We start from the raw sequence: 23,121 nt of genomic DNA on the forward strand, positions 1-23,121 counted from the left end.
CTGTGTTTTAGTATTTGTTGTAAGTTCATTTTGATCTTATTTTAACTGTATTTGTAAATGTGTATAGCATTTTGGGTATACAAAGGCAATTGTACTACTTAAGAATAAAGTGAGTTGAGTGTCGAGATGGTGGCATCTGCTGCATATCTATCCATTTTCCAACCTACTTACCTATTTTGAGTTCATAGGAGACCAGGAAAAAAATCATCTCAGCACATTCATGCACACTTACTTGGGAAGGCCAATAAAACTTAACATGTAAGGCTTTGGGATATGGGTTAAAAATGGAAAAATTACTCAAAAAAATATCCATGTAGACACAAGAAGAATACACAAACTCCACATAAGTAATGACTACGCTGACGAGACTCCAACCTACAACTCAGGGGCTGCGAGGTTAACAGTGCGCTACTTCTATAGTACTTTGGCTAGCATTGGAGAATTAATAAGCATTGAAATCTGCAATCAGCTGCCATTTTATGCAGACATACTGAGCCACGGTGGAGATTTCTTAATCGGTCTGTTGCTGCAGATTCTGGTGTGAATTTACTGTGCTTTTATTGAACATTTAAATCCATCATTCATTAAAAGTCCCTATTTAGGTCACATTTTTATCCCAGTCTAATTTAGGGGATCCTTTATTTCTCTGTGGTTACGCTTGGCCATTTTAGTTTTTGCTTGTTCTCAGAAAACAATGGATTTCACTGTGTGAAGATGTCACCGCACACATAAATTCAATATTCATTAAAAGGCAACAAAAAATCCCTCCAAAAAATATCCGTTAGGGAGATCTATCACGGGGATTAAAAAAAAAAAAAGATGCAAAAATTAGTATCATTCTGAATGTGAATGAAAGATTGGCAGAAAGTATGCTGCCATTGTATATGTTGTGGGAAAAGCCCAGTGACTGAAGGCAAAACACTTTGTTTATCGTTTTATATTCTTGTTTTTCAGACACTTTTACTCAAACCAAGTTGAGGCTGAAAAATGCTAAAAATACTCAATCATAATAATGATTTATGTAAAAGCTGAAGTTTAAAAAAAAAAAAAAATGCACTCCTGCTCTATGGAGGAGTCTTAACAGTAGCTGCTACAAGGGTTTTAAGATTCCATTTCTTTTAGACGCAGAAAGCTTAACTGACCGTGAAATGAAATTCTTTGGGCAAGGCTCTTCAGAAGCAATACTGTGCATTACAAATATTTTAAAACCTGCCTTGTGCAGAGAAAAAAAAAGCCATGAATGCTTGGGTAGTACAGAGAAAACTCAATAAAAAATTTACAGTGTGTGCACAAATTGGAGTATAAATATCACCAGTGCCTGCACCATGTGCTGCCTGCAAAAGGCAAATTAATTACAGCATTTTTTTACTGATTATTTACAGCTTTCAGCGCTTTTTGCTGCCTAAACCTAAAAGCAGCATTTCTGAAGATGCCTTGTGAAGTTGTGGCTAAAAAAAAAAAAAACAACAAATCCTTGACACATCCTTACAGTTGAATCCAGACACTCAAAAGATCCAGTTCCAGGACACAGCACTACAGAAAGCCACACAAGAACTTGGGCAACAGGACGGTGAAGTGGTTGGCACTTTAACTTCATATTATAGATAAGAACTTGACAAGACTTAGGTTTCAAAAGTGTTGCTCTGGCAATTACTTGATAACTGGAAATAAACTGGTGAGTTAGTGGCAAGGAGCTGTGCCTTGTTATCCTAATCACAAATCCAAGGAGTTTCATTTAGACAGGTGCATTTCACCAAAGAATCAACATACCACTAACCCATACAAGGAAATACATCATGCTTAAGGGACATACTGCAGTTATAAATGATCTGCTTTCTCCAAATGACACCACACAACTGCATTCACAACACTGAATTATAAATCATCAATGCAGCTGGCATCAATCAATTCTGCAATCTTTCACAGCCTTTGTTTTCTCAAACATAACAGTAGTAGACTTCACATGTCCGACTCCGAATGCCATGTCGCAGATTATGAACGATTAAGCTTTGAGACGTCAGGATAAGTAGAAGGCTCAGTACTCCTGCATTTTCCATATCTTTAACCAATTTTGCCATTAATTATTTAGAAGACAATTTAAAGGGAAGATTATGACAGGAAATCACGGAGTACCTGGAAGGAAAAAGCCCACAGACACAGGGAGAGCAGAAAAACTCCATACAGGCAAGAACTACAGTGGTGTGAAAAACTATTTGCCCCCTTCCTGATTCCTTATTCTTTTGCATGTTTGTCACACAAAATGTTTCTGATCATCAAACACATTTAACCATTAGTCAAATATAACACAAGTAAACACAAAATGCAGTTTTTAAATTATGGTTTTTATTATTTAGGGAGATATGGTTTTTATTATTTAGGGAGAAAAAAAATCCAAACCTACATGGCCCTGTGTGAAAAAGTAATTGCCCCCTGAACCTAATAACTGGTTGGGCCACCCTTAGCAGCAATAACTGCAATCAAGCGTTTGTGATAACTTGCAATGAGTCTTTTACAGCGCTCTGGAGGAATTGTGGCCCACTCATCTTTGCAGAATTGTTGTAATTCAGCTTTATTTGAGGGTTTTCTAGCATGAACCACCTTTTTAAGGTCATGCCATAGCATCTCAATTGGATTCAGGTCAGCACTTTGACTAGGCCACTCCAAAGTCTTCATTTTGTTTTTCTTCAGCCATTCAGAGGTGGATTTGCTGGTGTGTTTTGGGTCATTGTCCTGTTGCAGCACCCAAGATCGCTTCAGCTTGAGTTGACGAACAGATGGCGGACATTCTCCTTCAGGATTTTTTGGTAGACAGTAGAATTCATGGTTCCATCTATCACAGCAAGCCTTCCAGGTCCTGAAGCAGCAAAACAACCCCAGACCATCACACTACCACCACCATATTTTACTGTTGGTATGATGTTCTTTTTCTGAAATGCTGTGTTCCTTTTACGCCAGATGTAACGGGACATTTGCCTTCCAAAAAGTTCAACTTTTGTCTCATCAGTCCACAAGGTATTTTCCCAAAAGTCTTGGCAATCATTGAGATGTTTCTTAGGAAAATTGAGACGAGCCCTAATGTTCCTTTTGCTTAACAGTGGTTTGCGTCTTGGAAATCTGCCATGCAGGCCGTTTTTGTCCAGTCTCTTTCTTATGGTGGAGTCGTGAACACTGACCTTAATTGAGGCAAGTGAGGCCTGCAGTTCTTTAGACGTTGTCCCGGGGTCTTTTGTGACCTCTCGGATGAGTCGTCTCTGCGCTCTTGGGGTAATTTTGGTCGGCCGCCACTCCTGGGAAGGTTCACCACTGTTCCATGTTTTTGCCATTTGTGGATAATGGCTCTCACTGTGGTTCGCTGGAGTCCCAAAGCTTTAGAAATGGCTTTATAACTTTTACCAGACTGATAGGTCTCAATTACTTCTGTTCTCATTTGTTCCTGAATTTCTTTGGATCTTGGCATGATGTCTAGCTTTTGAGGTGCTTTTGGTCTACTTCTCTGTGTCAGGCAGCTCCTATTTAAGTGATTTCTTGATTGAAACAGGTGTGGCAGTAATCAGGCCTGGGGGTGGCTACGGAAATTGAACTCAGGTGTGGTACACTACAGTTAAGTTATTTTTTAACAAAGGGGGCAATTACTTTTTCACACAGGGCCATGTAGGTTTGGATTTTTTTTCTCCCTAAATAATAAAACCATCATTTAAAAACTGCATTTTGTGTTTACTTGTGTTATATTTGACTAATGGTTAAATGTGTTTGATGATCAGAAACATTTTGTGTGACAAACATGCAAAAGAATAAGAAATCAGGAAGGGGGCAAATAGTTTTTCACACCACTGTACATCAGGATTAAAATAAAAAAAGAAGACCTGGAGCTGTAAGACAGCAGCATTGTGCCACTTTGCTACTCAGGTATTAACTCAGCCAATAAAAACTTTTTTTTTTATTTAATGCTACAGATTACTGCTCATTCCAGCCCATTTTTTACTGTTTTTGTTTTTTGCCACACCCTGGTGTCAATTTTTCATTTTCACTTCAACCACATGAATAAAATGCACTACTTAAAAAATTACCCTTTATTCATTAATTAAAGCACTTAACCCAATTTAAGTTTTGCTGGGGCCTGGAGCTACTCTATCAAGGCTTGACTCTAACATGGATGGGGCACTAGTCCACTGTTGGGCACACTAATTCACTCACTCATACTAAATTAAACAGGAATGGAGAAGGGAAACTTTAATTACCTAAATCAAATTTAAACTTATACTGTTTATTATCATTGTCTCAGATTTTTACAAGTGTAGCAGACTACTATAGTTACCTTTTCTGGATATTTCATAGTGAAAAGTCAAGCAAAATGACTTTTATTGGCTAACTAAAAAGATTACAACATGCAAGCTTTCGAGATAACTCAGGCCCCTTCTTCAGGCAAGATGTTACATCAAGCTGGCTAACACGGTACAACACCCCTGCAGTGGGCTGGCGCCCTGCCCGGGGTTTTTTCCTGCCTTGTGCCCTATGTTGGCTGGGACTGACTCCAGCAGACCCCAGTAGTTAGGATATAGCGGGTTGGATAATGGATTGGATGGATGGTAAAACACCCTAGTACTATGGATATTTCATAGTTACTCACATCTACATTTTTCATTAAATCCACAAGGGAGAAGAGAAGAAGGACTATGACCCACGGTGACCGACAAAGCAAAAATGTTGTAAATGGACTGGGAACTAAAAAAACAGCACAGGAAGGCCATCTCATCTTATATTCACATGCAGACCCCTCCGTTTATACCTCATGCCATGATGTAAAATACCTTAATATCTTAAAATGTAGGATTCAAAAAATCTAAAATTTGTTTACTGTGTAGCAGGTGACCATGACAAATTTGGTACATGTCATGACTTCACAATCTGAATATGCCGCTGAGATTTCAAGGTATGACCGCTATTGATAAAGCAGAAAACGCACTAGTGTAAAGCAAAACAAAGTAACTGGCTTCAAATTAAGAGGCAGAGAATGCATTGTATTATTATATAATAATATATAGTACATAAAGAGATTGGAAAATGTTATAATCTTTGCTCTAGGATAAGCAACCCTGCAAATATACCAACAATGTCACTTTCCAAATATATTGTGGAGACACAGAATACAGTAAGTATATTTGAAACATTGTATACAGTAAGCAGTTGTCTCTCTTACCACATTACAATGAAGGCAATATTCAGTGAAGTGTGATGTGTCAATGAGTGTGAGACTTAAAATCAACCTTGCACAGGCCAATTAATTAGTCATATTTTATTAACAAAGAAGTTAAAAGTTATACTTACCTACTCTTTGTATTTGCCTTATTTAAATGAGGTTCTGCATCGTAAGTTACTTATGGAATAATCCAAATCAATTATAAAATCTAAAAATACTCCTGAGTTTGTGTCAGTGATCAACAGCAAAATGTTTTTAACAAAAGGGGTACTTTTTCATTCATCTTCAGTTTTTTTTTTTTTTTTTATTATTTGCTGTGATTAACCAAAATGCATTAGAGTACCTACCGCTGTGAGCCCATTGTTGACGGCAGGAACCTCCTGGTCAAGAAGATTGCGAGAAATGGTGATAGAAGGCAACTCCAAGCTTTGGGGAGGAAACTGGGGTCTGAACTCATTGCTCTGTGCTGATAATGAGTCAGGTAGGGCCTGGAAGGTTGACACTACATCAGTCATGCCCAGGCCAGGGTCCGTCTCAGGAGGGGGAGTTATTGGTGGAATCTCAAACTCCTCATCTCCCAAACTAGGGGTGTGAAATGTCTGCTAAAAGAAAAAAAAAAAATTACTGTGACCATCATAATCATTCACTGACAATTTCATATCAGGACACCACTATTAGAATGAGCATTAGGCCACTCAAAATTCTGTTGTATGTGTGATTAGATTACTTACTTCTGGAAGTATAGAGAGCTGTTCTCTATAAGCATGCTAATCATGCTTAGCCTCTGCAGCTATGCAAACAAGAAATACCAGTTTTTATGCTCATCGGGATTACTTTATCTGGAGTTAACTGGTGGTAAAGAAAGGCATTAAAATAATGAATATAAACAAACACCAAATTCTTTTTTTTTTTTTTGTTTGTTTTTGGTCAAATATCTAATATTTGATGAATATTAATAATCTTCCCTATGCAGTCTGGCACTAGTGATTGCAATGTTTATCATCTTTAATCTGGCCTCAAGTACTCTACTCTTTAAAAGTTTGTCCCTGCCCATCTACCCCTGTCAAAAACATGATGACATAGTTGTGTTTTGACACTTCTCATCTAATTCTACACTAGTTCTGACCCTTTATGAAGAAGAATTTGAGCTCATGTATTGAAATAATGTACAAGGTGCAGCAAGTAATAAGAACAACAAGGTTATGAAGAGAATGGGATAATACTAAAATAACAATTAAAACAATTTAAATGAGCCTAAGGACAAATTAATTCAAGGTGCTTTTACAAGCAGAGAGTTACAGAACATACGTTTCCATTTACCAGTGAAACACAATGTATGCAACATGAAGAAGAGCATGTACCAAAAGGGAATCTAAAGCCCTTGGGCAATAATCTAGCCCAGTGAATTCACTAGTAAAGAATTATCCTCCCCTTCCAGCTATGTGAACTGGGTCTGCTGTAAAAATGGGAATAACTTAAATTAAATTAAAATTAGCATAGATGGAAGGATAAAAAATAGATTTGAAAATACAACTTTTATAGGATCACAGGCCGTGTTAATAGTTAGGACTGAACCAGTAACATTGTGGTTTACACAGAACATGTAGTAGGCTAGTCAAGAAAAGCAGTTGAAGCAGCCAGTAAGAGGGAAAGCCACTTAAGAAATATTTGACCGCTGGCTAGTTGTCCAACCAGCAGCTTCACAGTAAAGGTCACAATATTTGGATTCCAATGATCACAAGAGGGGCAGTTAATGTTTACATGCTTAAAAGCACAAATTATTTACTTCTGCCTTCAGCATTCCTGTGCAGTGCTGCCTTACCACATGCCATTGACCCTGAACAGTAGCTACTTGATTATATGTCTTGGGCAATTTGCAAATAAGATTCCATGTAAAATTTGTAGGGAAGGAAAAAAAAAAAAAAACCTGCCAAACAAGTAGGAAACCTATGCTGGTACGGCTTATCGTTAAAGGCTTGAATAAGTCACTTCAACTGTATGCATGTGTCAGTAATTTTATGATTGTGTATATGGCTTTGGACAAAGGCATCCAATAAAATGATTAAATGAACACTGTTTATTGTAAATATGGTTTATAGTTGTTTTAGTAAGCAGTATGCTAAAGGTCTAGAGCTGTGAACAACAAAGCCACCAGATTCATCAAATCCTTTGTGCAATTCTTAAAAGTCAATCAGTTGAGTAATATTAGAAACTGTCAAAATATAGAAAAAAGTGTGCTGTACACCTTTTTGATTTGTGACTTGTTTTATAGAAGTGTCTGGTAAATGTGTGTTTTGTTTAATATACATGTGTGTGTATGTCTGTATTACACTCAAAAACATTCAGTTCGATTTCGATCAACTCATCAGCTGTTTCTGCCATCTATGGTGTCTGTGCAATGGATGTCTTCTAGGAACAAAGATCATGCAAAAGCAGACTGGGTAGTCTCATTTGCTTAATTCAACAAAACATCAGTGTGTATCCTCTGTGCAGAGTACTAGTTAAAAACGTAACACTATATGACAAACATATGTGAAGTACTCACCCATTGCTTAATCATAAAGGATACAAAAATAGCAAACCAAACACCAAGGCACAGCAACCCTGGTACAAAAAGTGGTCCACAACTAAGTCCACTTCTCATACTACTGATTATGATCTAAATTAATAAAGTGTTCAAGAAAAGCTGTAAACTGAGACATAGTCAGTTTGCTCACATACATGACCCGTCAACTGTTATCTGTATCACTTCCAAAAACCCAGGCATGCCAGACAGCTAGAGTCTGAAAAAGCAGTCCATTAGTGTCACTTCATATAAAGCATGTTTAACTTGACTTTCTGGGGCAAATGCAAGCTAGTCCCAAAAGTATGGGGATACATGGTATTGCCAAAATAAAAACACAGAAAGGACATTTGAAGAGTCTACTGCTTCCTGCTCTTTTTTCACACATGAAAACCTTCATTACAATTGTGATTTTTTCAGAATTGGGAGGTTTCTGGCATGTGGCCAGAAGTAGCTACAGGCATTTCCAAACAATACCGGGGGGATGGGGGTTAGCGGGGGGTGACCTCACCCTAAGCTACTGCATAGGCACTGTATGGCAGTAAATAAACCCTGTTAAGATATATTTTTGTATTACATACTTGTTGGATACCTAACCAATTTTGGGTTGCAAGAAACTAGGGGACTTTTAATGAAATATTGGGTTTCTGGCAAGAAGCAGCTTTGAACAAGGTACCAGTCTACCAAAGCATCTTACCATCTCAAAACATGCAGGTGACACAACACAAACTAAATAAATAAGTGTGGATAAATTATTTCAAATGCAGTAATAAGATAGATTATTTTTCTAATAGCAAGTCCTGCTAAAACAAGTCTTTATTTATTTATTTAAAGCTGGAAAGTAAACTGCACGGCAACAAAAGTGCCCTGCTGTGTTGTCTGTCACTATAATTGGATGTTATTTAAGTCTTATGTTGAGATAAATGGCAACAATAAAGCAGCAGAAGGAAACAGCTTCACTGTTGTGCACAACACTTTGGTCACAATTAAAGAAATCAGTGCCAAGCCAAGGAGTGACTACTAATGTAATGATTTTTAATAATTCTTTATAGGCAGTCATACACATTCAAACTCTTCTATTCTTTAAAATCTAGAAATGCCTAATATTTGCATATATTCACTTTACCAGGACAGTTTTTAGATCATTCAGTTTCTTATACTTCTATAACAGATCAGAGTCCTAACAGGGTCTTGAGAGTAAACCATTCTGTTCTCAAAGAAACCCAAGTCATACTGTAGTATTACGCATTTTACACTGGCAATTAAAAATACATTAAATGTCAGTTCTACAAATGCATAAAAATTGCAGTTATTTTTTATTTGCTTTTGATAGAAACACTAGACATCACAAAGAGCAGAGCCTGCAAAAGCCATTTGGACATTATACATGATTACATTATTACTCATCTCTTAATGTTCATACATTGTATATACTTCTTAGATTACAAAGAAAGCCTTAAGAGATTGGTAAAACATACATAAATCATGTGACCTCCTGTCAAACTGAAATGGCCTTTGTCCCAATATATGTTCCTTACACCCACCTGACATCAGAACATATGAATATGGTATAACGTGAATTCTTTGAAGACAGTTGTTTTCTTCAGATTCCTGAAGGTTATGTCCCAACAATACCATTTGGCTGTTAAAATTTGATATGACCATACAGAAGTTGCCACTCAGGAGGAGGGACAAGTGCATTTACCATGGCCATTCGTGATGTGCACCATTCTCCTCTTTGTCACTCTGCCCCTAGAGACTTTGTACTGGCAGCTGGCTTAAAAATCGGTGCATAATTTCTAAACAATTTGTGTAAATCATGCAATAATTTCCACTGGCAGTGATGGCTGGCTGACTCAGTACTTAGATGACCTCAGACGACTTAACCTGCAACTGCCACATGTGAGCATCTGCTCCTGAATTATTGTGAACCAACAAAAAAATCTCAGTCTGGCTACTGTTGAATTCTTAAGGCCATTTCAATTGACCAAGCTTGAAATTGTCTCATGTCAGTCTGTGGCTACTCGACACTACCATCAGACATCATCATCCAAAGCATTGTTAGGTACTATTAAATACTCATTTTGTTTCTTACTGTATGAAGTTAAAAATGCTATACTGTTGTTCAGTAATGAATGTTGTAAATGGCTGTTCAATATTTTTACTACTGCTATTTTAATGAGTACTTTTTACTGAGGACAAGTGCTAGTTAGAATTTACTTTCCTGAAGCATCTTAAAACCATTAAATTAACTCTTTTAAACTTCAAAAATAAAGGAAGGACTCTTGCCTAATGAATGAGGGGGAGAGGCAGATCATCAATTCAAAGTTGCACTATTATGGGAATAAGTTTCTTGTTCATGAATGTATGTGCATATGTGGCATGAGTAACATGAGATTTTTTTTTCCTTTTTCCCCATAGATGTTTTCACATTGTTTGCTTTTGTACAGTATTGGTCACCAGTGGGTTTTATTACATAATAATCTATAAGGAGTAAGTAACATATAAAAAAATTAGTTTATTTTTCTTCATTTTTTTGCCATCACTTCAAACTATATGGGGTAACATATAAAAAAAATATATAATTTCTGGGTGGAGTATTCCTTTAAAGTTATATATAGCCACTGAAATATCTGCTAGGATCTTGACATGCTCTGACCAAAAAATGGTGTCCCTCCTTTCATGCTCCGAGATTCCCAGTCTGAGAGAAGTCCTTCCCTTGTCACTGTGGACAGCTCTTCAAAAACAGTATTGCAAGATATTTGGAAGTGAAGGGTCTCACTTTTAAAGGTTGGTTTAAACATTACGACGGCAATTTACACCAGCACATATAGAAAATAAAAAAGAATACAGGAATATTTGAACTTCAGTAACTCCGGTAAAAAAGGTAGAATTGTTGCATGTTTGTCAGGCATAGAAGTAACAAATTCTCTGTGCATGTGACACTGCTATACTACCACTACTATATTTCCCCTGTGCAGTCACAATTATTTTACTACATTTCTTTTTAAGACCTTAAGTGAAAAGTTATCCTCTAATGTATTTTAAAAAAAAAAAAAAAAACACACACACACAACAAGGACCAAATTGGAAAAAAGGTGCTGTCAGGCTTTTATTGTGTTATGGATACTCAAGTGCTCCCCGTCCTTCACCCCGTTTTCTGCACAAGTTACAATGGAAAGTATTAAATTCTCTCTCCATGCATTTTAGCATCCACCATTATCTAATAGCGGTCATATCAAGTGTTTATTGAACTGTTCTACGAGAAACACAGTTAACACTTAAACAAAGATTTTGTTCACTATAGCATGCTGTAATTCTATTTCTAAAACAAATTCCCATGTCAATGTTAGAGATACGTCAATTAAAAAACTGACTAAATCAGGTGTTCTTTTAATGTACTAATTAAATGCAATTTGTTAATGAGCAAAACCAACAATAAAAATGCATTTTTTTCTAAAATATGAGTTAACTTGTACTGTAGTTGGCAAATGGAACAGAAAATTCTCCCAACTTCTTGCTGGCAATCAATGTGTAAACAAGCTCTCAGAAATTGTAGCATAGCTTGCATCACAGCCCACTCTTCATATTTGTAAAGCAAGATCTTACTTTTAAAGAACACATGAGAAACGTATTTGTATAATTTAGAACATATATTTGAAGGTCCATGTCTTCTGGTATTCCTAGGTCTCACTAGATGTAACAAAAAAAAAAATAAATACATTTGTCCTGTTATAATGACCTATAATTCTAATTAGTGTAAGTGGCACAAGGCAAACTTTTCTGTCCTGTTTTGTTTTCTTAATGAAAATTAACACAAAAAGGAAGGCGTTATCGAAACAGACTGCAGGTATGGGTCAGAACATAGCATGATATATACGTAAACAGAAGTAGCTAGACTTCAGCCTGTAATATTTTTCAGAGCATGTAAAACACTGCATAAATGTATACATTTAGATTTTGTCTTTAAAATCATATCTTAATTGGTTAACAAATTCCTTTTGATTACAGCCAATGAAAATACCTCCCAGAAAACAATGAGATTTTTTACATTGCCACAAAGTCGCAGCCACATGTGCCAGAAAGACTCCTGTGGCCACAAGAAACACTTCAAATGGCACGTGCAAAGCAGCTTTATCACAAATACTCTAAATTCTGTACTGGGAATCCTTTCCCTTTAAACCAAAATCCAAAATTTTAGCTTCCTAAGGAAAGGGGAGGAGAAAGAGAGAAAGTTGAGGGGTTCTTGTGCATTGCAGACCCACTCATGGAGCACTCATCTTCATCCCTTCTACAACTCGACAGTTCTGAAGACAATATCTTTGAATTCAAAGACAAATACGGAGTCAAATGTCTCCTATTAAGTTTGCCATTCACAATTGAAAGACTCCAATATTGTTTCTTTAAGTTCAAGAAAAAAGGATTAAAAGTACTGACTTCTATGAGTTTATTCTGGAGAAATAATAATCACCTCTCAATGCTAGAACACCTCATAACCCACAAAATGGTGACAAAGTGATTTTTCCCATAAAATGCTTTTTTAAAAGCTTCTGAAAAACACTTTAAAATGTTTAAAAAATGCCTGAAAAATGCTTAAAAAACCCAACTAAAAAGTTTGAAAATTGCTAACCAAAACCATAAATGTACAATGCTCAAATGTGGATGGGCTTGATGGCTCACAGCTTGTGGAACTCTGGGCCTTCTACATTGCCCTGTCAGTGTTAACTTTCAAATTGCTTCTGGAAGCTTACCTTTACTCTTCAAAACACTTGAAATCATTATTCACCCATTAAGTTAAGACCCATTTCACCAGATTAGGGGGCACAAGGAATGAATGTCGAACATGGCACAAAAAGGGAGCTTACTTTACTGGCTGACATTTCTGTACATACTGTAATGAAACTGCTAGACAACACTGTCATCTACTTAAATGAAGGAGCTGTTAATTAAACATCATCAAAATCTATCAAAAATCCAGAACAGTAAACAGAAAATTTCCTTGTGACTTAATTTTAATAAATATTATTTTCTTTGATGTACTGGCATCATGTTTAGGATTGATACATAAGTTACAATTAATGCTTTGGTTAACTTCTTGTGACCTGTAATTCGCTAAGCAAGATAAGAAAATGGACTGATGAATTAAATTAAATTCCACTGCACTTTAACCTTGTTTTGAAGTTGTTTTCTTGTACTTTTTCAAGCAGCTTGTTATGACATACTGAGCAAAAGAAGATTTCTTTGGATTGATGTGACTTAAGGACCTAAAATATAGTCTATCATGACCCTGTACTAGTAGCTGTAGTCTATGTCAATGCACATGACATGACCTTCAGAATTCTTTGTTGAAAGTGACTGCAAACAAGCAAGCACAGCTTGCAGTTTGCAAAACAAATTAATCACAATACCACTAATTTTCCTCCATGTAGGCTTCTCTAAATGCATCCTAAGGCAGGATACAAAGAACCAAGATGTTCTGTTTTTGGCCAGCTGCAAAAAGAATGACAGATGCATGCAAAAATACCAGGAGTGTATTTACAAGATGATCAACAGGCAGCAACACAAATACACACCTGCACTGCTAAGAGGCCTAATCGTAATTAGTGTTGTACACTCTCAATTTTGTGGGCTTTTCATTATTTTGATAACACATATAGGAAGAGGTGTGAATTGTGTGTATACTGTTTAATTGACTGAGGTTAACATGGGATTAGGCTGATGCATTGCTTTGATAGGATTAGTTCCACTTTACAATTACTGTAAATTTGCTATCACACCATACACAATCTATGCCAGTTTTTTTCTTTGTTACAGACTAATTCACATTTTTATTCATTTCATAACCAAAAAATAGCATAGACAGAAATCTGTTTGTGGGGAAAGGAAAGAATGTCAATAGGCATTGTGGTGCTAGTACCTCTCTGACTGTAAAGACACTAAATAAGGTCAGTCTAGCTGCCACTTATAATCCCTTTAGGAAAAGCTACAGTACACCCAACATTCCTCCAGAAACCAGTGGAAATTAAGGGGAAGTACATACAAGACAGAAGCCATCAAAAAACCACTTCTTCACACAAAGGTCTGTAAGATCTACAAGAAATTATCGAGTTGTACAGCTGAAGCAGAAATTAATTAAAAAATTATATATATATATATATATATATATATATTTATTTTGGGACAAATTTGCTATTAGCTAACCAAACAAGCATGTTGGAATCTTCCTTCTCGTCAAACCTTTCATGTTCTTATTAGTCTGTGTTCTGCCATAAGCCTAAATAAACACTGCAAATCTTTATTACTGATGCCACAGACTGAGGCTTGTAAGCCAATCCTCTTATGGTGTGGAGACCAGGGCATCCAGAATATCACCTTATGTATTCCTGCTTCGCAAAACTATTATAACAACAAAAGTATCCACCACAATGTGCACATCCTCGCGTAGCCTTAACCTGTCCTTAAATAAATAACTCTCTAAACTCTCACTCAAAAGTAGCTATTTTCTAATTGGAAATGTCTTCTTTTATGAAATATGTGCAGTTAAAAACCAAAGCAAACAGTGTATTACAAGACAGTTTATATACTTGCCTCACTAGCTGCAAGGAATGCATGGTTTACTTCTGTCATGTTCATGTAGTTACTATTGTTCCCAAACTAGAAAAAAAAGGAAAAAAAAAAAAAACATACATTAGAGTAAACACTCTCACACTCTCATCTGCGCAAAGGAAACTACATTGAAAAATTAAGATACATTGTTTCAAATTCATACTGTGAGGCAGTCATAAACATTAATTTTCTAAGGCAAGTCAGTGTGGTAGAAGTCCATTTTAGAACTTGCATTTACTGGTAATTTGCCTGATCCTCCTAGTGACCTGAGTAATGTTTGCAAATGCACTGTAAACCAAAAATCTTTAAATGGGTCATTACCAAATCACTTTCACACTTGTAAAGCTGGACCACAGGCAGGTTAAACAATATATTCACTGTCAGATAGTAAGTCTGTGAAGGTTAATAAAACATCAACCTTATCCTTTTCACAGTGTCAGTTCTTAACCAGTATGTAGTCATACCTTCCTAATCATAACAATTTCAAAAAATAAGATTTAATTCACAGGACACCTTTCAAAAGTGAATAACACTCCAAAACAGTACTTTTTGAGTGCTGCAATTGCAATTGACATGAGCAAAAACAATGAGTCAGTGGGAGTGACTGAAGCAACACCCTTCACTGCTTACTGTACGCACTTTAACAGGCAATCTCTTACCTGCAAAACACCAAAGTGCAAAGATTCATTAGATAGATTCAATACTATTTTTTAAAAATGTATTTATGCTACGTATATTTTCAAAATCATTACTTTTCAATATCGTCTCTCTGCTTCTCTAAGTACTATAAGCTTCAAAATGCCTTCAGGTAATTTTTTTGGTTGACTGCAACACCAGGTATTCTTTATGCGTTTCAGTTCCCAATAATTGAAAATTCAGTGCCTTCTTCTAGTAGTATATAGGTTTCTTCTACAATTGTTTATTTCTTTGTGCAAGCAATGACGCTGGCTTCCTTCTGCTTCTCATCACTGGTTGAAATGGATGGCTGTCTCTCCATCCATCATGCTCAACTGATCATTTTTAAACATCTTTATGCGATTGTATACACTTCAGCAGGTAAAACATTGCCCATATACTGAAAACATAAACGGATGTCAATTTTAGCTTATTATTATCATCATTTGCACTTGAAAATTGCACGTTTCCATTCTTCTTTGGTGCAGCTGACAAAAACTCAATGGCATTCAACATTCAGAACTCTTTATTGTTAGTTTTGCTGTCATTGGGGAATTTGTTGCAGGACACTAAACCACCAAAACAAAGTTTACAATCAATGTGCAGAACACCACTTGGTAATCCAGAGGTCCTGTTAGTGCTCTGCTGTTAGCTGAACTCTTCCGTTGGTACAGCGGAATATACAATTAGCTGCACAGAATTGCTATAACTCAGGATATGAATAGCTTAAATGCACTAATCACATTGTACGTGGAATCACAATCTGCAAACAAAAGCCACACCACATCATTCTTCTGAGCAGCATCACACAAGTGTCACTTGTTTTGACAAGCATGCACTTCTGTGTGGGAGAGCAAAAACTGCCAATGCATTCACTGTAACAGTGCTGATGCTTCCTTCAACAAAATGTCCTTGGGTATGGAACATATTCAGTGTTCTGTTTAGTTTATTTTTTTCATCCAAAGCTTTAGAGTAAGGATGGAAGCAGCACTTCATTCTGAGTGTAAAGCAGACTAAAAGTAAAAGGAAACCCCTTAACAGTAACCTTCTTCAGAATTTATATTTGAGCATATTTTCTTACACACTATAATAGGTGCTGTGTAATTTACAGCACCATAGCAAGTTTTAAAAACTTTTGTCAGCGACAACAATCCTAGAGTTTTTATTTTGTGGTTTTTAGGGGTCCAGGAGACCTTGGGAACCCATCAGTATTCTGCAGCTTAGCTACAATGCTGCAAAGGCTCAGTAACCTGTCTCACAAAAACTGAAACAAAAAAGTGAGGAAACATTTTGAAGATCCCTTGCAGAAGTTACTTTTACATATTAAACTATGCTAGTTAGGGTATTTTGAACCTGCAAATTGGCCAGATTTATGTGGCTATGGGTAGGCGTGTGCACTTATGCTTTGTAATTAACTGTTACACTGTACAGGACTGGTTTTCTCTTTACTCTTACTGCACCTGGGATAGGTGCAAGCTCCTCTAGTCCAAAAGGTCGATTAGGCATCACACAATCGGTGAAAACATGCATTATAAGCAATAGTTGGATTGTTATTTAAGAAGTGTCAAAGTATGAAGTTGATCATTGCAACACAAAATGAGAAAAAACAGGAGGCCAAAAGAAGAGAATGAAATCGGTTTACTTCTGGACTCTTGTGGCATTATCAGCATCGTGGCCATAAACAATTTTTCTGCAGAAGGTCCCATCCAGGCTGCTTTTTGTCAACAGTCCAACAAAGTATTTACATATAAGTTGGTTATACCCTGCTTTAAATATAGTGATCACTGACACTGTAACACTGACTTTGCCAAAAAGACTTTATAAAGACTTGAGAGAGAGATCTGAAAATGAACATGCAATAAGCCCATGGATATACAACTACAGTATGCACTTTGCCTGTGGAGAGATGCAGTAGTACAGAAATTTGCACCATTCCCTGACACCACCAAAGTTCAATTTGGAAATTCTCCTTGGTATTGTGGTAACACTCTCATATCTTCAAAAAAAAAAAAAAAATACATACTGTATACAGGTAGTCCCCAGGTTACGGACATCTGACCTATGACTTACGAATGAGGCCACAGCTGCGACGCATGCGCCTCAGTAACTGCCATTCAGTCATCTTTGGCCTGGGAATGCTCTAAGCAGTGGCTGGAGGGGGCGATTTCGCTGCTCGCGCAGTGTAGAGTTCCTCAGGCGGCTCCCGGCGGCCCGTGGTCCATAGTCACCGGGGCCACAGCTATCGCTCGTGTGCAGGATGAGGATTTGCTGCCCGCCCACTACGCCGCCGCAGTTACTGCTCCTGACTGGACACAGGCTGGATGGAGCAGAGGGGAGTGTTTCACTGCCCGCCCAGCACACACGGCTGGTAATGCTGCAAGCGCTGACCCGGTTGTGGCTGAACGGAGGAGGCAGGGGTAGCCTTGGAGTGTGCCTCAAATGGCTGCCTGTTGAATTGGGTTGGGTGATTCACTACCCGCCTTTGGCCACATTGTGTTCATTCTCGGTGGGCGAAAGCTGCAGGCAGCATACTGTAGTGGAGGTGACTGTGTGGTGGGCAAGTGATGAACCCCCCTCGCCACACCAAGTCACTCTCAATAGCAAGCTTGCTTGTACTGTCACGCACATAGCAAGAAGTTGTCTCTTGTCAGTACATCAGAGGATTTGAAGGGTGCCTTCCTGCTGTGAAAGCGTGGACAGTGCTGTGCAGAAGAGCTCATCTTAACCTTTTGTCTTCATCCTTCACGAATGTCTCTGAAACACATATCTGATGCAAGTGGTGGTGATATAGTAAAGAAGAGAAAAACCATCACCATTGAAAATAAAGTAGAAATAATAAAAAGGTCAGATAGGCATGAAACTCCATCATTCATTGGCAGCATTTATTAAAATAATGTACCTGTTCCGACTTACATACAAATTCAACTTATGTACAAAACTACAGTCCCTATCTCATACATAACCCAGGGACTGCCTGTACAACTGATATTTCATTAAAAATGTCCAGATTGGCCAAATTTACTCTTAAAATTACTAGACAATCTGAAGAATTCACTTTTTTTTAAAAAAAATTGATTTTGTAAAAATAAAATATAACCAATTAATGTTTGCAAGAGTGTGTATTATGTAAATTCTTTATTTTTCTGTTACGGTTTAAAAAAAATGTGAAAAATGTGCAGTTTATGGCACATAGAGTATTCTTCCTACTCACAAACTATAAATTAAAAGGAGTACATTTTCTCTAATTGGAGCTTTGTAATGACCACCTGTCTCTTACTCCAAGTAAGCCTGTTAGTAAACAACTTACAACTATACGTGGTTTGTTCACAATTTTTAAGCTCAATATTAGGTGCCAGGTTACCACGGCGGAAGAGCAAGAAGCCTAGTCTAATATATGAAGTATATATGTTGAAGAGTCATCATTTTTGTCACATTGAAACACTATAATGAACACAAGGTAAAATAATCTCTCAATGTGTTGTAGAAATCAAATCAAAATCTGCTGAAAAGCAACATCTGTGTTTACCACACAGTAATTGAAAAGTTAATACAACACTATTACCTTTGTTAGTATTTTCCTCAGCATCATATTTTGTCACCTAGAAGACATTAAATTCATGTTTTCTATTTTGACACTAAAATACTATTTGCAAGGTTACATTTCACTATCTGGTCATAGAATGGCCTCCCATTCAACTTACAACATTTTAAATAAAGTTATAAAACACTTCTGCTGAGCTATTAATCACCACTACTTAAGAACATTTATTTACCAGTCATTACTGAGACCACCCCTCAAGAGGCTCCAGCTCTCATTACAGCAGTCCTGTCACAAATTCTCAGATCTAATTAATCAAATCTAATTACTTAAATATCTGGATATATTCAATGAACCCAAGCACTCAGTGTTAAGCATTGTAACGGTCTCATTTTGGCAAGAGTAGATTTAAAGCATCTTGGCACTAAACTGACACATAAAAGGACTCCAATGCAATTCATAAGTATTTATTATATACATAAACACACCCATATACTGTACAATGTATTACACAATCTCACTTTTAGAAAGATATGAAAAAATTATTCAGTTCAACTTAAATCCCCTCTGAATTAATTTAAATGCAAGTTGAATCAACATTACTGTAATCCTGTAGACTCAAGACTCCTTGAGGGTTAGTTCTGAAACTACTCTGCTATATGAACTCAACTTTCAGACTAACTCACAGTCACTGATATTAATGTAATATGTGCTTCGTTGCTCAGGTTTACTTTTGCTGAAATATTAAAAGCCATGAGAGCTTTTTGAAATGCAGCACAAGAGAAAACTTAAGAGAAAATATCATTGCCAAATGCAAATACTCCATTAATAATGGCATTTTGTACAAGTTTGGCTTGGTGCCCCCACAGTACAAGTGGTTTATATTGGCAAAATCCCTATATCAGCAGTGCTCTGAAGGGGAGAAATGTCACATATTATATTTGCTATTGGCCAAAGTAAGCCATGGAATATATGCAGCACAACAAAGATTGGATTCATAGCAGTCTAATGAACCAAAGGTGGGTTAAAAATATAGCAAAGGGAAAAAGGAAAAAATGCATAGAAATAACACAAAGCCCGCTCTTAAATGGCACATGTCATCGCTCACTAGCTTAACAATGGTAGTTTCAGGTACCCAAACCATTATTAGAAAATAAAAAACAAACACACAACTTCTCATTAAAAATACACCAGAAGCAGATTTAAGGCAGAGGAACATTAAATAAATTTGCTACAAGTCAATAGCTACGACAATAGACATTTCTGAAGCTGAAGTATAAACACACCTCCAGAGAATGACACTAAAACATGTAACAATTAATACAGAGTTGCATATTATCTGTCCATGCGAGAGCTTCAGTCAGAGGTTGACTTCAATCCACACTTCACTGGCACATGTGCAAACCCAAATATTAAACAAACCAAAGACTCTCAACTATTTGGTGGGAATAAACTTTATTTTGTATAATACTTTCCTATACTGAAATCCATCCCCAGGTGCTTTATAGATATATATAAAAAAAAAAAAGTTTCATTTGACTACAGTGTAAGCACTGACAGGTTAAGTGACTTGCTTAGAATTAAATAATGAGTCAATTAAGGAGATCACATTAGCAGACCTGTGTTTTCCATTTCAGAGCCTTATCCAATAGGCAGTGCTGATTAATGAAAAGCCATATCCAGTCATGTCAGTGCATTTTATTACATTACACATTCTTAACTACAGATGTGCCTTACATATATTTTACATACAAGGGTGTAGAATACCATCAAAAAAAAAAAAAAAAATTAGCTTATAACATAATGCTTTCAAACTCACTTGATCCTGTTTAAGATCAATTGTGACCAAAGCCTATTCAAGCAGCATTCAGCACAAGACAGAAACCAACCCTAGACAGGACACCAGTCCAAACACACCTACACATACAGAGCCACTTTACAGGCACTACATAACATTTTCATCTATGGGATATAAGTGGAAAAGCAGAATAGCCAGATAAACGCTCACACACATGCAAGCAGAACATGCAAACTGTACACAGTCAGGGACTGGGCTTTGGATTTGTGTCCATGGTGCTGCATCAATGTACTTGCAGTGCTAAGTTTTGTACCAAATGGCAAAAATGTTATCACAGAATGTCTTTATGGTGTATAGAAGAGAGAGGATGGATTAGGATCTTAAAGCTTCTTCCTAGCTTGTTTCACAATTCTAGATAACCTAAAGTATAATCCAAGACTCGGAAATAAGTAACAGATCATAAAAGCAATAGTACAGAAACAACAATGGATTACTTTAAACATATTTTTTACTTAGCAGGTGTAATACTTGATCATAAATTAAAAATTAAGTACACATGCATAATGGTATCCAACTATCACACTGTATACTAGACCATCCCCACTTATGTGCCAGGAATTCAAGTATATCCTTTGAGGGAATCAAGCAGACTTGCAGCAGCCACACCCTGAGGAAGTGCTGGTAAGAAAGGCAGTAGTTTTACAAAGTAGCTCATGCTTGAAAGTTGGCCACTTGCAAATTTTATACTTTTCTATGGGGTTGTTTGGATCTTGTCCCCTTTGTTTATTCTTTGATTTTTCATGCAGAAGTCTCCATGGCTTGATTTCTAAAAAAAAAGAAGACTGCTATAATTGAGACAAAAGAAGCCCATTTGTTTGCTTGTTTCTCTGTGGTTTATGTAACCTTTTTTGAGTTCATTTATTGTTTTTTTTTTTTAATTGCAGTACAGTAACCACCCCAAATGGGGAAACTGTGTGTTGTCTAAAAAGGGTGATCGCTCTGATCCAAGTAACTACAGGCCAGTAAGCTTAACATGTATCATAGATGAATTCATGGAAGCAATTAAGGAAAAGATTGAGCTACACAAGTCTCGAGCAGAGGAATTTGCAAATACTTCACTTGGGTTGAGACGAGCAAGATCAGCAACAATCTGAAAAATGCATATGATATTATTTATCTAGATTTTCAAAGTATTTTGATAAGGTACAATATGAAAAGTTAAACTAAAAGAAGTGGTATTCAGGTGGGTACAAACTTGACTCAACAAAGGAAGGTGAGGAGAACTATTTCAGAATTAGGCAATGTTAAAAGTGGTGCCAGGCGGCACGGTGGTGTTGGAGCCTCGCAGTTTGGAGACCCGGGTTCGCTTCCCAGGTCCACCCTGCATGGAGTTTGCATGTTCTCCCCGTGTCTGTGTGGTTTCCTCCGGGTGCTCCATTTTCCTCCCACTGTCCAAAGACATGCAGGTTAGGTGCACTGGCGATCCTAAAAATTGTCCCTAGTGTGTGTGCTTGGTGTGTGCGCGTGTGCTCTGCAGCGGGCTGGTGCCCTGCCCGGGGATTTGTTCCTGTGTTGCACCCTGTGCTGGCTGGGATTGGCTTGGAACTTTGGATATAGTGGGTTGGATAATGACTGCCTGTCTGACTAAAAGTGGTGTCCCTCAAGGACCAGTTTTTGGACCGCTGCTGTTTTTAATACACAAACAATCTGGACAAGAATATAATCAATGAGCTAATTAAGTCTGCAGATGAAATCGAACTAGTTAGAAGAGCAAATAATGCAGAACCATCTAAATTTGTTAGAGCATTTTGGATAGCATACAAACTTGGGCAGATTTGCGGCAGATGCAATTTATTGTAAGTAAATGTAAAGTATTACATGTAAGAAGTAAAATGTTAGATTTGAATACAGAATCTGAGATCTGAAACTTGAAAGTACACGTTATGAGAAGGAACTAAAAAAGTACAGTGGACTCATCATTATCTAATCCAGACAGTACACAGAAGCGATTAAGACTGCTGATAAGATGCTGGGTTATATATCACAATGTGTGGAGTACAAGTCATGAGAAGTTATGTTTCAGTATATAACACACTAGTGAGGCCTCACCTGCAGTACTGTGTTCAGTTTTAGTTTTCATATTAAAAGACATTGCAGCATTACAGAAAGTCCAGAGAAGTGCAACGAGGCAGATTCTCGGGATAAAAGGTATGAGACTATGAATAGAGATTGAAGGAGCCATTAAAACAGTTTAAACCAATGGAGAACAGGAAATTCATGACTGAATTATTTTAAAATTATGAAAAGAATTAGTACAGTAAATCCCAGTTGTTACTTTAAAATAAATTCTGCAACAAAAACATAGGGACATGGTTGGAAACATGTTAAGGGCAAGTATCTCATCAAATGTTCTGAACTTTTTCATCATTCAAAGAACCATGGCTATCTATCTAAGTAGTGTGGCAGAGAGTAGGACTTTAGGGACCTTCTCAGCCTGATGTTATTCTTAGTTCTATTAGTTGAATAGGATGCACAAGCTTGTTGGGCTAAATAGCTTTTACTCGTCACAATTTATCTAATGTTCTAACAAGTTTAAGTGCAAGTGAACCGATGTTTATTTGGTTGGTACAGGGCCCACACATTTACACCTTCATGAAAAAGAAAAAAGGATAATACTGTCCAGTCATAATCACAATCAGACAAAAAAATATTAAATACAATTGGACATATATAGATAAAGCTCA

General features: G+C 36.9%; 1 protein-coding gene across 4 annotated transcripts in view; it reads right to left on the reverse strand.

Annotated features, from left to right (window-relative positions):
* The window catches only part of tox3 (TOX high mobility group box family member 3), a 107,075-nt gene that overhangs the window by 24,743 nt on the left and 59,211 nt on the right, over positions 1–23,121 (reverse strand). The window contains exons 2-3 of one of the 4 annotated variants that reach the window (XM_039762889.1): positions 14,349–14,414; positions 5,545–5,796 (exon numbers count right to left, since the gene is read on the reverse strand). In XM_039762889.1, the coding sequence (XP_039618823.1) occupies positions 5,545–5,796; positions 14,349–14,414 (318 nt within the window). Of the gene's footprint in view, positions 1–5,544; positions 5,800–14,348; positions 14,415–23,121 lie in introns of all 4 variants that reach the window. The other 3 variants (XM_039762888.1, XM_039762891.1, XM_039762890.1) reach the window with 3 other exon arrangements.

Source organism: Polypterus senegalus, chromosome 9 (genome assembly GCF_016835505.1).
Source record: "Polypterus senegalus isolate Bchr_013 chromosome 9, ASM1683550v1, whole genome shotgun sequence".
In the NCBI taxonomy this organism is placed as follows: Eukaryota; Metazoa; Chordata; class Cladistia; order Polypteriformes; family Polypteridae; genus Polypterus; species Polypterus senegalus.